The sequence below is a fragment of the Coffea arabica genome, chromosome 2c (assembly GCF_036785885.1).
Source record: "Coffea arabica cultivar ET-39 chromosome 2c, Coffea Arabica ET-39 HiFi, whole genome shotgun sequence".
Taxonomy (NCBI): domain Eukaryota; kingdom Viridiplantae; phylum Streptophyta; class Magnoliopsida; order Gentianales; family Rubiaceae; genus Coffea; species Coffea arabica.
The window spans coordinates 13,323,730-13,338,958 of NC_092312.1; the positions used below are offsets into that span (position 1 = coordinate 13,323,730).

A 15,229-nucleotide genomic window follows, 5' to 3' on the forward strand; every position below is an offset into this window, starting at 1 on the left:
TGCTATACTGAGACGCTATCTTGAGACAGAGCCCATTTTTCTTCTCTGGTTTTCACTCTCTGCAGCATGCATCCACCTACCGTATTGCTCTTAATGAAGAATCTCTTGTTTAATTGAATTGCCGAGCAACTTGGCTTTGTGAAAAAGGAATGTTGTTGTTCACTTGAGGCATGGGCTAAGAACAGAATAGAGGTGCAAATAACAAATAGACTGCATTCTTGGCTGTACTTGTACAAGTATTCAAGCGTGAGTTGATTCCTAACGGAAGCAGCCTTGTATATGTTTACATTTGTAATTCCAAAAGCATGATTTTCTCTGTCTTATTCCTTTCTACGTAGATTTAATGATAGGACAAGTAAATCTGCAGCCTTGATTGTTTCCACGAATACAGGTCATGCAGATCATTCCTGCGAGAGCTAAAGCAAAGCATAGAGGAGCTGGTTCCAAGTATCAGGCACCCCAGGAAGGCACCAATGGCTGCAGTCATTACCCGATTTCGAACCACCGTAACCCGACGGATGAGCATCTTTTCTCAGTTGTGAGAGTGTTGTAATATCAAGCAGCACAACTGGTTTCTGCATGCTGCTTAGGGTCTTTTTAACCACGTCCACAGCCGGGGGTAATCCTGCTGGATATCTTGACCCTTGTAGTGGCTCTTGCTCTCCATAGCAACTCTTGGAATCTGAACCCCACTCCTTGCCACTGTTTTACGGTAAAAAGAAAGTAGACTTAGTTTCCAGAGATGGATTTTTCTAGCCGGAGGTTCATCTGTTACTTACTCGTAATGTGAGGGAGAGATCCCCTGGAAAAAGACCTTGGTCTTAGAAGAGTCGACATTCTGATTAACCCATTGTGCCCAAGTCGACAAGCCTTTGGAAAATGCCACTAGACGGTCCATATCTTTCGAGACAGTGGAACCATCTTGCACATAATCCCATCTGCAAAAAGCACAAAATATGATAATCATGTGAAAAAGTACATCTTTCTTTCTTTTCTGGCCAAAAGAGGATTCCCCCGCTTGAGCCCATCTACATGAATTGATACTTTTAAGGGAAGATGGAGTAAAAATGGAATGCCTCAAAGTTACAGAAAATGGAATATGCTGATTCTTACGGCTGAGAATCTCCCCTATGGAGCCACCAATGCCAGGTGTTGAAAACCAAAGCATCCATTCCTTTCCATGCATCATTGCCTCGATCAATGGAGTCCAATTTCAGTACCCGGCCAATATTTTCTTGTGCTATATCCACCAAGTATGTTGAATGGTAAAGATAGATGGTTACATCATAGTCCTACAAGACATTGTCAATAAAATTAGACCAACATTTTAATCAGATGTGCAGTAATTTGTGAGCTATTGGATAAACAACTTGGTAGCAGCAGTATCAAGTGCCATGAGAGATGGAATTTTTTTCATAGAATTGAAGAAACATAATCCTTTGTAATGGTGCAAACTGAAGAAAGAGCTTACGTAGTAGTCATAATGTTGGCTGTACATTGAATTTATCAAGTATAGGAAATGGTAAAACACAACAAAATTGTACCAAATGTTTGTTCCCGACAACTAGTAAAGCCAAACGTTTAGGCTTTAGCAAAGATACGAAAACGCCACCCCGTTTTGGATGTTTCAGAGGAATAATTGGCCTCTCCCAAGAAAAACAACAAAAGGGAATAAAAAAAAAAAGAATAAAAGAGAACTACATATAATAATTACCTGAAAAGTCGCATAAGAGAGGATCTCCTTCCTCACAAGATTGGTGTTAGCACTTGGCACCGACGCATGAATCAAACACAGGAAAGATTGCCACTGGTTCAAGCTCAAAGAATCTCCGACAAACATTATCTTCTTCCCTTTCCACCTCTTCAAAAAGTCCAAGCCATCAAACCTTTTGACCCAAAAAAGAGAAAAAAAAAATATGTAAACAATCATTGAAAATTTAAAAAAGAAAATTGCGTAGAATCTTTAATTCTTGGCTTTGAATACAAGTGAAAAGGGAAGGTGCATTCGATACCTGGGCAAGTTGCAAGAGTCAGGTTTCCAAGCATACTTGAGGTACTGTTTGTCTGGGCGGCCATATTTTTGGCAATCAAATTCATAGTCAATGAAGGGACATCCTGAGGATTCATAAGGAGGAAAAGAGCTATCGACGACCCATTTTCCTTGGAACAAGTTGCATCCACCGCCCAGGTGTCGACCTCTGTATCCAGTCACATTATAATGCACTGTCTCAACTGATGATGAGTTTGCATGCTGCACTGCAAATAACACAATAGCAGAAGCAAACAACAGTATTGATTGATGAAAAACAACCATGGTTCACGGGTTCTTGTACCAAAAATCCCTCTTGGATTTCGGTACCCAAAAGTTCAAAAGGTAGAGACGAAATTGTAAAGGCTAACAAGCTGTACTCTCTTTTTTGTAGTATTTTTCTTTTTGGCAATGAGCAAGATGTCCTCTTGACCAGGCAAGGGGGGATATATTTATCTCTGCGTACGATAAGAAACGGACAGGTACATAAGCAATGGTGAGGTTGGGAATTTGGAGGTTTTTGGTTCGGGGTATCAGACGGTCAAGAGGTGGTAGAAGGCGGATTGATTTCTGTATCTCACGCTTACATGAGTTGGGTTTTTTTGGATTGACTCGGAAAGAGTGTTTATTTATGGTAATAGTGTCAATACTGCTCAAAATCTTGAATCGGCAATTGCAAATATTGTTTATTTATAACTTACCAATATATATATATATGTATATGTATATATATATATGATTAAATTAATTTCTAAATTGAAGTCATGCATGCAATAGAGTATGCTAGTATCTAAGTAGTAAATACAGTTTCATTTGCTTACGAAATAAAAATAGGTAAAGTAAATTACTTTCTAAAAGCCATTCATGCACTCAAATTAGTCGTAAATTTTGTTAAACAAAATAGTAGTTCAAGTTACTTGCTTAAATTCATGCATCTAATTTTTTTTTTTATTACAAGTGAGAGGTTTCGAATTAAGAACTTCTCACTTATACTCACTCCTTTTATATTACCCAACCCACCTCTCCTTCCAAGTCATTCATGTACTTATTCTTATTTTGGTTAATTAATTTTACACCCTTATTTTGTTTTAAACAATACTTTATTTCTCACTTGATCCCTAAGTTAAAATTGGGACGCTTTTTTCCCTGAAATTTTAAATTCAATTTGCTTTAGTCCAACATTAATGAAATATAAAATATTCTAATTTTAGTGCCAAGGATATGGGGAGTAGCTAGAAATTACAATGTCAGTTTTTTTTTTTTTTTGTGCATTTTGTTAATGATTGGACTAAAGTGGAACGAGTTTAAAACTTCAGAGAGCAAAATTTTGCAGACTAAATTAAAGGATCAAGTGAAAATTGAGGTGTAATTTAAAGGTACAAAATGAAATTAACCCTTCTTCTTTGTCTTTCTTGAAATAGATCATAATTAATCAGGGAAACATAGAACTATGGGAGGCTTGAGGGGGAAGAGATTTTTCATTATTTCATTTTCTAAGCTACATCTCCCGTACAACTTGGAAATAAAATTCAACGCACAGTCATTAGACAATTAGTCACAGTGGAGGAGTTTAGTATCACGGGGGTAAGTATTTTTTTTTTTTGGGGGATGGATCACGGGTGTAAGTTTGTTAGGGAAATCAGAAACCACTAATGTGGCTTTTCGATTTGACACTTGTTGACTCTGATCTCTGCGTTTGAAAATTTAAACCTACCTCCCGTAATTTATACATTTGTAGGATGCTGCCCCGATAATAAAAAAATTGTACAACACTACTCTTCGTGTCTAAAAACTTAAAAGGGACAAAGTTGTTAATTGAGGAACATTTTTTTGCAATCATCGCCGTTATTGATGAGATTTTGTTCTAATGATTGAAATTAAAACTCAAGAACTTAGATGTCGTAGATTTTAATTTCTCTTTCTTCTCTCTATTTTTAAAATTTCATCTTTTTTCCTGCTAAAAACCTTTTTTCTTTGTAAAAAAAAAAAAAGAAAGCCACCGCCTCCAACCTTACACACACCTCTGCCTCCCTCCCTGGCTTCCCATGATACAAACTTTGTGGCTGATCACCTCCATCATCACTTCTCTAATGTCTCGCACTACCTAAAAATCCAAAGCAAATCTACCCCATCGAACATTCCCACTCCTATGTGATCAAATCTTGCGTGCAACCTATATGATCCTCATTTCCAAAAAAGTTGCCTCCATCTTAAGCCCATCATCACAATTCACCCAAACATACATATCCGGATAGATAAATCCACGATATTGAATTTTCAATGGCGCATTTTCCTCTGAAGATGATAGTGAATGGGAAATCACTGTCACTACAGGACCATGATAGCATAAGCACGTTTGGAATTGGAAGAACTAATCTGCACACTCCAAGAGGTCATCACTGATCATCCACCCCTTCATGGAATTCAGACGAACCAAACAAACATCAAATGACTGAGAAATGGATGCATGCCTCGATATATTGTCGTCGATGTCTTCTTGTGTCCCTCCAAGTGCAAACCACCTCTAATTAAACTCATTCTTGGCATTCTCCGTTTCATGGCAACTTAGTGGTTTTTGCTATGGGGCCTGCTGTGGTCCTCCTCTCTTTTAGACGTACATGTATTAGCCGCATTCTAGAGTAGAATAGAAGTCACATGATTAAGAAATGGTGGTTGCTCGAGGAGGGTTGTCAAAAAATGAGTGGATTCGGTTGTCAAAAAATGAGTGGATTAGAAGGCTCAACACTTTGCTGCTTGATACCTTTAGTTTTGATTTGATTGTCCTCAACAATACTGGATTAATATAGCAAGTGGATCTTGAAGTTTCTTATTGAATAGAAAAAGTAGTCCCGTGACCTTGCGAGCCAAGTAAGGATTTCTTTTTCCTTTTGAGTTATGCGTTAATGACTTGTACGACAAAATTAAGAGTTATAAACTATATGAATTTTAGTACTTTTTTTTTTTTGTATTTATATGGATATAACACATATCAAAACGAGTTATATATAGTGTTCATTTGCTGAAGTCAATTGAGCTCGATTATTAAAATTAGATCGAGGCTAATTGATTGCAAAAGCCCTTGGAGGTTAATTGATCTCACCTCTATGCGCATGTAATCTTCTGGGAAAAAAAAAAAAAAAAGAGGCTATAGAGAGTCTTAAGTTAATAGTTGATTGCTCATTATTGCCAATTATTGGTACCTACATGGCTAAGGCTTATAATTAGGCGTATGAGGTCATTTTAATCAACTTCAATTGATTGGAATCGCCCCACATAGAGCTTCATTCAACTAACTAACTCATAATCCTGAGGGAACAGCTCTATTTTTGTTTCAATTCCCTTAATTCCAATTTGGAGAAGCTTGAAGTTTTCTTAGACAAATTGGGTGTCAACTTTGGGCTGGAAACTTTTTTTTAGAGTGTCAATAATTGTCATCATTGCATGACAAAATGATGGTTTCAATGAAATAATTAGCACATTTACATTGGCAGCTATGGTAATAGCAAGTCAAGCCGCATTATGAAATTCTCATTTTCACTCTTTTTCTGGTTTTAATGATGAAGAACTGGATTGCCTCAACTTGCAGTCTCTTTCAAACTATGGTTTCTGCATGATTATATCATTCTTGTGTGCTTTGCTTTCCAATTTTTGTCCAGTGGAAAATTTATTTAAAAAAAAATCTTTTTCGGTGGACAGTAACATTAGTTTGGCCTCCAAATATCTTCTCTTGAGCTCCACCACTTGAATAATGGGTTTAGATAATTCAATTTATATTGGACGCTGATTATGACTTCCAAAAAGATTGTCGTAGTTATATACATTTCTTTTGTTTTTGATCGTTTCACCCACCTCATGTTAGGTTTTCATGAAAAATGCGTAGTATTTGAGTAAATTGTGTTTGGATTTACACGGAATTAATGTTTACTACACTTTTAATGGAAAGATTTTTTTTTTTTTTTTTAACTTTAGTAAATCAGGATGTAAATGCCACATACGTAAAAAAAAAAAAAAAGATTTCAAATTTGACTACAGTCGTATGTCATAAATCTAGGCCATCAATATAAAAAAAAAAAAAACATTAGGGTCACAATATAGGAAAATTTAATCTTTTCACCATATTATGGATAACCTCACAAATGTAGTTTTATGTGTAATATTGGGAAGACTTTGGTATTATTATTTATGAAGAAACTAATTTGCCTTGGAATATATTTTGCAGTTTCATACGGATTTTGAGAAAATACTACAGAAAAAATTGGAAAGCTAAGAAGTAAGTTCTATAATCATGGCAAATAACACCAGGTAATTCATCCTATTGTATAGTTTAAGTTCTGTAATTATGGCAAATAACACTAGATAATTCATCCTATTGTATAGTTTATAATTATTTTTTTAGGTCAGTCAGAGGCCGAAGCCAAATTACCATAGTTCTATTATGGATTATACCCATTAAATCTTCAACTAAACATCGTTTAACTATATGTGTGGTGAGTTGAAACTTGAAAGAAGAAGATGCAATCCTTTTTGCAAATTGAAACTATGCTTTTTATTACCAGTAAAGGAAATTATGCTTTAATGGAATATTAGCACATGAATTACCTTCCCGAGAAAACGTGGGTTCTAAAGCATTCCCAGTTTCGGCCAAATCAAATTGTATAGTAGTATTGAGGCTCCTCGATTGCATGATCTATTGTATGAACGCTCATTTGAGAATCCGCTTCAGCTTCCAAATGTCTCGCACCAATATCGCAAACGAATTCAAGAACTTTCTCAAGGCCCCAATAGTTCATGGTTTTGGGTGGAGTACGGTTGTGTATCAACTCCATATTGCGATCTTAGCTGTAAATACAAGTTGATTCCAATGATAAGAACGGATTACTTATTCATTAAAGATCGTGCGTTCAAATTTTATCATCGATATAAAGACTGTATTAATGAACGATCTATAAGAATTCCTGTAAATGATCTATAATTTCAGTGTATAAAAATTTTTGTAAACGATCTATAGTTCTAAAAGTATGTTCTACTCTGTAGTAATGGCCGAACCATGGCCAAATCCACCTAAATTTTTTTCCAAAAAAAAAAAAAAACAGTAATGGGATGTTGGCTGGACCAGAACTGGGCAATGTGGTAGTGTAAGCAGAGAGACATCCATTGGTGGAGAGCATACTGAATCCAAAATGGGCTAAGGTCAAGGTGGTTACTCTAGACAGTGGGCTGTAGGTGGGGCGGGAGGCGGGGGTGGACGCCAACTTGAGCGGCTGGTGGCGCGTGATATGTGTACATAAAAGAACAATAATTTCAATTGTTACGGCAATGTACAAACCATATCATGAATTGTGCTCTTTAAAGAAATACACTACTCCCCAAAACAAGCATTTGATACACTAATGGATTGGATCCATACAGCAATTTCCTATGTGCAATAATGGATCTCAGTGGCACACTTTTTAAGCAAAGAGGTTGGGAGATTCATAGGCAAAAACAATCAAGATTGGTGATTTTCATGTTCTAACTCCATATTCTAATTTTACTAGTATATCATGATTCTAAATAAAGGTGTTAAAAAAAAAAATGTGGTAGGTAATTACCACGTTCTGAAATGGAGATTCTCTGATTTGCTAACTATTCATATCTGTTTGACAGTTAATCTTATACCGCCTCTTTTACTTTTGAAGTAACCAAATTTCCGTTGCATGAACCTTTTTCGATACTACGAAGGGCTGGTCAGTGACTGCCTTGATGAGCAACCAGCACTTCCGAATTCAAGTTTGTATTGGGTCTGTTTGATAAGATTGAGATCCGAAATTTGAAATCAGAAAATTAAGTGTTGAAAGTGTTTGTTGAATTGATCAAATTATACATGTTTGATAGTTAACTGAATCATAGTGCTGAACTGAAATATCATAAAATTATTTTTTTTTATTTTGTTTAAAAAAATTACGTTTATTTGTGTATTTAGAGAGAAAGAAAAGCATGTATATAAGTGAGAGAAATGGAAGATAATGAAATAATTTGTATGTGGTGTTTAAATGTGCATATTTATGTAGGAAAGTGTATATTTGCATGCGTGTGTGTGAACAGAAAGAGAAAAATCTGTATTCTGTACTATTAGAGTATGTTTGAGAGCGTGTTATATGTTTGAGAGCTAAAGTATGTGTAGTCAATTCAGAAAATTTAATGAAAAATTTTCGCTAAAAACTTTGTAAACAAATTAAGCAGTGCTTGATACATTAAGTAATAAGCATTTCTGTTATCAAATATATTGAATTCAAAAAGTTTTAAATGAATTAATATTTGGTAGTAAGTAGAGTTATCAAACAAATCCTTAGATTTCAATCTCATAACACTAAGAATTACGCTACGAAATTGATAGAGTTAGGAAAGTTGGCTCCATGCATGTGATGACTTGATATTCACTTCAACTTTTCGGCATGCAGGACTTCAATTCCTTGGAGGATTGCCCAAAACTTTTAGCCATGACAAGCATATCTCTTGAAATCCATAAAAATAGGTAAATTAACATAACTCTTTTATGCTTTCAAAAATCATAACACGATTCTCTTGCAATTTGGACGAAAATGTCAAATCATGACAATCATTTTCTACAAGGAAACCAAGTGAAATGTCAGGATTATCGTAATTTAAAAATAAAAATGATTGAAATATATAAATGTAGTATGGAAAAGTACGTAGGTCCTATAGTTTAGTAGTTTTCGATGTAATCCTCTTATAATTTTTTTTAAAAAAATTTATACATAATCCCTTGTGGTTAATAGCTAATTTTTATAATGACATTGGGGGTAATTTTAACATTTATGTCAGGTCTATTATGGAGGAAAAATATTACCACTTTTACACTTTAGTCCAAACCATAAAAGAACTGTTCAAGGAGCTAGACATTGGAAACTTGGAGCTAGACTTGGAGATTGGTTTCAAGGAATCGGAATTTTACCAATGAAATCCAAGCTGCTATTCTTTACCAGTAACTGACTTCTGCCAACTGGACTTTCCAAGTAAGGTCCCCTCTCAATAGTGTTTATAAAGATTAAGTAGCCAATGTAGGTCATAAATTAAAAACAGAACCTAAAACATGGGATTCCGCACATAACCTTAACGTTGCAAAACACACAATTAATCCCTCTTTTCTTTCACTTGCTTTTAGCAACAATTTAAACGAAAAACACAGTACAAGATCACAAACGAACACAAGATTTTGTACATTTTAACACAAATACTAGTATATGATGAATATATCTAACCATATATAATATAGCAGGAAACTGATTTTAAGATTTAGGGAAAAAAATTAGGCTAGAGGGAGGGAATATAGGAAAAAGAGAAAGGAGAGAATACAGAGGAAGTTCAATTTTGAAACTTTACCATTTCTCAAACATATGTATAATGGAAGAAAACTTAAATCATAAAGGCTCCTAAACACTAAGGCCCATTTGATAAAAACAAAAGTTTGAAATCTCTGAATTTTGAGACCTGAAAATTTAAGTGTTGAATATACTAAGTTTCTCAACTAGCAAAGTTACACTTGTTTAATGATTAATTGAATCTAAGCACTGAGTCAAAATATTGCACAGATATGATAAGTTCATCTTCAAAAAAAAAAAAATCTTCATTTTTATTTTGAAAGGAACAAAAAGCATGTATGTGAGAGAAGATATAATGAAACAATTTAGAGGCAGTACTTTCTTTAATTTTTTTTTTTTTTTTTTGCATTAGCTAACCATAGTATCATCTTAATCCAGTAAATAATTCTATAAAATTTAATCGGTTAATAGTATAGTTTAACAGTTTTTAGAATGTAAAACTACACATTTTCTCCAAAAATTAAGCCTAGCTCAAATCCCCTGATCAATAAATGGGTACAGATAGAGCCTCACAAATGTCATTTTGAGAGTGGGCTAGGTCGACAATTGCGAGTTTTCCTTCTGCCCAAGCTCGACTTGTGGAAACCTAGATCATTGGGCCAAATTGATTGGGCTAAATTTACAGGCCTACGTGTATCCATCTAAATTTGCCTTTGAGAAGACCTTAGTATTTGTTACCATTTCATGGGCTCGTAATCACGAATTCGGTTAAGAAATTTGGATTTCTTTTAATTTTTAATTTTTTTTTACAAGACTTAACCATTGAAACTTTTGATTTTCAACCAATGTTTAAAAAACCGGACCGTTCATTGAACCGGTGAAGTGAAAGGGTCGAGGTTCAATCGGTCGGACCGGTTCAATCTCGGTTCAATGAATTTTTTTAAAAATTATTTATATAAATATATATATGTACAAAATAAGACATGTAATGGATTAATTTAATACTTTATATGATGAAAGGTTTACTATTTTTTAATAACTTGAATTTTTTAAAAATAAATTTTTTAAATTATAAGTTAAAACAAATAAATTTCATCTCAATTTCAATTATATCTAAATCCAACCCAAAAATATCACAATATTTTGAAATTATACAAAATTCACGTCTATGAGAATTTAGATATTGTGAACTTAAATTTTAATTTACGTTTTAGAGATTGCAATTTAAAAAAGGAAGTTTGGAGTTCAAAGGAAGTCAAGAAAATCGAAAATAGAAATGTAAACTTGATAAGAAATAAAAAATGAGATAAAAGTGAGTGGTTGTAGCATTAAATAATTTGGGTTAAAAAAATAATTCTTTTTGAACTTTTTTCAATTTAATGGACAAAAACAAAATTAAAAGATGGAAGAAAACATCAATAAATTAAAAATAAAAAGGTTTGATTAAAAAGGGAGTGACAAAAAAAAAAGAGGATAGAGAGAGAGAGAGAGAGAGAGAGTTGAAAATTAAAAAGAAAGAGTCATGAGAGGATGAGATTTTGTAAGAAAAATGGAAAAAAGAAATATGAGTGTTTGCTTTATATAAATAAGTTATCAAAAAAATTTAATAGGATGTGATGGTGTAACGGTTAATACATTGGTCTTCTAATTACAAAGGTCTTGAGTTTGAATCTTCATAACTGCATTTTGCAAAAAAAAAAAAAAAGAGGAAGGTTGAAAACCGGTTCAATAGCGGTTCGATCGTGATTTTTACGGTTCGACCGATTCTTGACCGATTTTCTGACAAAGTCAACTATGGCATTGAACCAGACCGGTGCCATGACCACGAACAAAAGAGGAAGGTTGAAAACCGGTTCAATAGCGGTTCGATCGTGATTTTTACGGTTCGACCGATTTTTGACCGATTTTCTGACAAAGTCAACTATGGCATTGAACCAGACCGGTGCCATGGTCGGTTCGTGGTTCAACCGGTCGAACCGGCCGGTCCGGTCCAATTTTCAAAACATTGTTTTCAACAAGGTCTCCATTAAATTAGTAATGTCCAAAATTTTGAAAGCAAGCAAAGAGTGTTAAATTTTCTCTCTTCATCAAGAATAAGCTGACAGCAACATGTGTTTGTTGTGTGAGTGATGATTTATAACACCATTTATTATTAGTTATAACATCTTTGGAAACTCCTTTATTTAATTTAGAGGGCAAATTGACATCTTTCCAGATTATGGAGGGCCACACGACTATTAACTCTCGAAATTGTATTTTCACTATTGGTTAGACTAACCAGGACAAAAACACTCCTTAATCTGCAGCCAAAGGCGATAAGGTGGGAGAATTCAGCAGAACAACAGAACCCAAGAAAAAACCAGCGGTAAGGTAGGAGTAAGAAATAGGGAGATTGTACTACTGAAGCAGAGACAGGGAGGGCAAAAGGAAGAAAATGGCTTGCATTTCAATGGCCACAATGTTGTCTTGTAGAACCAATTTTACTGTCCCTTCAGCTTCATTATCTATTCTCACCGGTCCAAAAACAACTTCTCATGGGTCTCTCAAATTTGCAGCCAAGGCCAAGGCTGCCACTTCGCGTTCTTCTGGGCTGCTTCACTGCTCCTTTTTAGCCCCTTCTTCTTCACTCTCCTTTTCTTCCAACTCTGCCTTTTCAGGTAATGCAAATTCTTGGTTTTCTTTTTGGTTTTGAATGTTGATGTTTGATCAATCTGAATTGCTGGGCTATATAAAGATTGAAGCTTTTTTGTTGGGCTGCTTCTTGGTACCTAGCTTTATGCGTTTTGGTTTACGGTAAATGGTGGATTCTAGACTTTTATTTTGTATTTCTCTCTAAAAAATTTAGTTTTTCCTTTTCCTCTTTTAAGAAGGGCAAGGATGGGGAGGAAGAAGCTGGGACTTAGGAGGGCATTGAGGCTGGAGACTTTAAGAGTAGAATCTTCTCATTCTTAGACAAGAAATAAGGACCTTTATCCACTTATTCTAGAAAATGGACTTGTATTCCTTATTAAGGGCTGCTTCTTTTGAATTTATTGAGTATTCATAGACATTGGCTTAGTCAATTCTTGGGATGAAATGAAATTTGTAGTATGGTTTTTGGAAATTGATAATTTATTGAGGGGAGAAAAACTGCAAGTTTGACAAAGCTGGGCAAAATTCCCATTTATTTGCTTCAATTCCCAATCCTCCCCACTTTCACTCCAAAAGAGAAAGAAAAAGAAAAAGAAAAGTAGAAGTGGAAAGCAATGAAGGAAGACTATCTTTTCAATTGTTCATGAAAAATTTGAGGCTTTTTTTTGTCCATTTGGCTGGTCATTCCTTTTTTTTTTTTTTTTTTTTTAATGTTTAAAGTGTTCTCTGATTGTAATACATGTCAAATTTCAAATTTTCAACACATTAAAAAGAAAAGTTAAATCAATGGGAATTAGAGAATTATGGTAAAATGGATACGAGTATGCCAAATATAGTTCATACAGAGTTAGATACCCATGTGGATAGCAGACTTCTGAATTATGTCACTCACTTCCTTTTTGTTTGTGTGTTCTATGGTGGTCTTCCCTGATTGAAAAGCTATAGCTTTTAACTGCTGATTTCATCATGTGTTTTGAAGGTTTACATGTCTCTAAGTGGTGCTGGACCTTATGTGATTGGCATTTCCACTATTACTTAATTTCCTTTCAATTTGTTAAGTGAATGCTGATGGATTGTTGGCTTCTTTACTGGCACTAACATCTCTTAAAAAATTTCAGGTTTGTCATTGGGATGGGACTTGCATTCTAATGGTGCAGCAAAGATAGTGAAAAGGCGCGGTTTGGTTGTGCAGGCTAAAAAATATGCTCTTTGTCAAACAAAGAGGAATAGGTCAAGGAAGTCTTTGGCTAGAACTCATGGCTTTCGGAAGCGTATGAGCACCACAAGTGGAAGAGCAATTATCAGGCGACGTCGTGCCAAGGGTCGATGGGACCTCTGCCCAAAGTCCAATCCAAGCAGTGGAAAACGTGCCTAAATATTGACTGTTCAATCAATTTTCTGTAGGTGCGGAAAAGTAATGTCTACTATTAGTGATTTATACTCATGCTTCACCATTTCATGTGGGAAATTGGTTTTGTACGAGATATATGGTATGTTTGTGCCAATCATTAATTTCTGTTCTTGTCTGGTTAATTGAAATGCGATTTCAAGGAATGAGAAAGTAACAAGTATGCTGCTCAAACTAGTGTTAAATTTACCACAGAGACGACAGGAATGATTCTAGTGATGATCGATTCCCAAAGTAGATGTGATTACTTGTAGAAGCCAGATGCTAAATTTCCAAAACAGGAATGTGTTTAACCAAAATAAATGCTGTAATTAGATACCTCTCGATGGCTGGGCTCTAAACTTGCAGCTTTCTTTTTCTTTATTAATGGCCCTGCCACTGTGGCCTTCTATGATGGCATTATCTTTTTGTTTTGGCTATTGGTTTGGCCTTTTTACTTTTTTGCATGCCCCTTCATTGCAGCTGGTGCCTAGTGAGTTTGTAACGAGCAAATGTTTTTATTCTTTCCAGTTGTGACCTCCTGCAAAAAGATTGCATAATGAATATTTGGATCGTGGAGTCTTTGCATGTATGGCATCAGAGTGGTTGTTTGGCGGCAAACTTCGTTTGTGTTAGCTAGTTATCTGGGTCAGATCACTGTCTTGTAGCCTGCAATATTTTCTGCTACTGAACCTACTTTCTGGTAAACACCTTTTCACCTTTATAAGGGTAACCTTCATTATCGTCTGGGGCTGCTGAGGGAAATGTAGCAATTGCATCATTCATGATGCTACACCATTAATTTTTATACCAGTCCAGAAGTGTGCCGTTGTATCATGAAGTTGCCTTTTCTGAGCGAGTACATCCCTTTAATCATGACAGTGAGGATATATTTGTTTTAGAGTGGTCAAGTCAAACGACAAATCCAATTTCAACTTGGTCTTAGTTCCTGCAAGAAACTAGTTGTGGATAACATTCTAACACAGATGATGAGGTTGTTTGTTGCCACATGCTTCTTGATCTTTGATGCCTGTAACAACTCCTTTTCTCCTGTCAATGCATCAAGTAGATTTGTTATGCTAACATTACCTAAATGTTGTTGTGTTAGTCTGACTTTGGAGTGCATCGCTAACAACATGGCGCTTGGTCATTTCTAGGATCTGCAGATAGTCGATTTCTGACTCTTATTGGCATCGCCAGTGCAGTTGAAATTCAACATTCTCAGGAATTATCTGGAGTCATTTGGCCTCTTTCTATCTCATATTTCTACCTTCATCCATCATGAGCCGTGAATCTATTAGTCTCTTAGCCATGTACATTTCATTTTGTCTGGGTTGGGGTTTTGAGCAAAGAACTAGGAGTGCAGGAACCTCTTTGCCACTTAGAATACACTGGGGGATTGTTTGTGGTACTATGATTTTGCAGAATGTGAATATCAAAACCTGCATGTTCCAAAAATTTGTAACATTGTTAGCGTCCTTGCTCATGATGATATAATATTAGTCCTTGTCAGTTAGCCTTTTAGGTAACATTAGTATCATCCAAGTGATTTAACCTGGAGCTTTTAGTGAGGTAATATGAATAATTGGAGTTTTGTAGGCTGTTGGAAGCTGTTAACGTAGTTCTGAGGGAGGCACTAAAAGCTGTAACGAGAAAAATTGATCAGCTGGTTGGAGGAATTGATAATGTTTTATCTTCCATTTTTTATTTTCTTGAAGTTTGTTGATTAGTCCCAAGTGCTTTGAGCTGATCATATAGTAATAATCGTACAAGCATTATGCCAAACTGCCAACAATTACTTTTGCATCAATTGATATACCATTAGGGATTTTTTTTTTTGTTTTTTTTTTGTTTTTGTGT

At 35.1% G+C, this 15,229-nt stretch overlaps 2 protein-coding genes across 2 annotated transcripts; one reads left to right on the plus strand and one right to left on the minus strand.

The window, feature by feature from the left end:
• Positions 1 to 187: 187 nt before the first annotated feature.
• On the minus strand, positions 188 to 2,654 carry LOC140035053 (protein trichome birefringence-like 38). The gene is made up of 5 exons (XM_072074463.1): positions 2,013 to 2,654; positions 1,715 to 1,886; positions 1,114 to 1,292; positions 780 to 938; positions 188 to 702 (listed from the first exon to the last, which is right to left on the minus strand). The coding sequence occupies exons 1-5, from the start codon at positions 2,312 to 2,314 to the stop codon at positions 417 to 419; spliced, it is 1,098 nt and encodes a 365-aa protein (XP_071930564.1). The 5' UTR covers positions 2,315 to 2,654; the 3' UTR covers positions 188 to 416.
• Positions 2,655 to 11,648: 8,994 nt separating this feature from the next.
• Positions 11,649 to 13,564, plus strand: LOC140035054 (large ribosomal subunit protein bL34c-like). The gene is made up of 2 exons (XM_072074464.1): positions 11,649 to 12,008; positions 13,101 to 13,564. Exons 1-2 carry the CDS (start codon positions 11,786 to 11,788, stop codon positions 13,355 to 13,357), a joined length of 480 nt encoding a protein of 159 aa, XP_071930565.1. The 5' UTR covers positions 11,649 to 11,785; the 3' UTR covers positions 13,358 to 13,564.
• The last annotated feature ends 1,665 nt before the right edge of the window (positions 13,565 to 15,229 follow it).

Excerpts from the sequence above, each read along its gene's own strand:
- LOC140035053 (XM_072074463.1), bottom strand. The coding sequence starts at position 2,314 with ATGGTTGTTTTTCATCAATCAATACTGTTGTTTGCTTCTGCTATTGTG. Across the intron at positions 1,293-1,714 it reads TCTCTTATGCGACTTTTCAG|GACTATGATGTAACCATCTA; the intron begins GTAATTATTATA and ends AATGTCTTGTAG. Across the intron at positions 939-1,113 it reads CATAGGGGAGATTCTCAGCC|ATGGGATTATGTGCAAGATG; the intron begins GTAAGAATCAGC and ends TGCTTTTTGCAG.
- LOC140035054 (XM_072074464.1), top strand. The coding sequence starts at position 11,786 with ATGGCTTGCATTTCAATGGCCACAATGTTGTCTTGTAGAACCAATTTT. Across the intron at positions 12,009-13,100 it reads TTCCAACTCTGCCTTTTCAG|GTTTGTCATTGGGATGGGAC; the intron begins GTAATGCAAATT and ends AAAAAATTTCAG.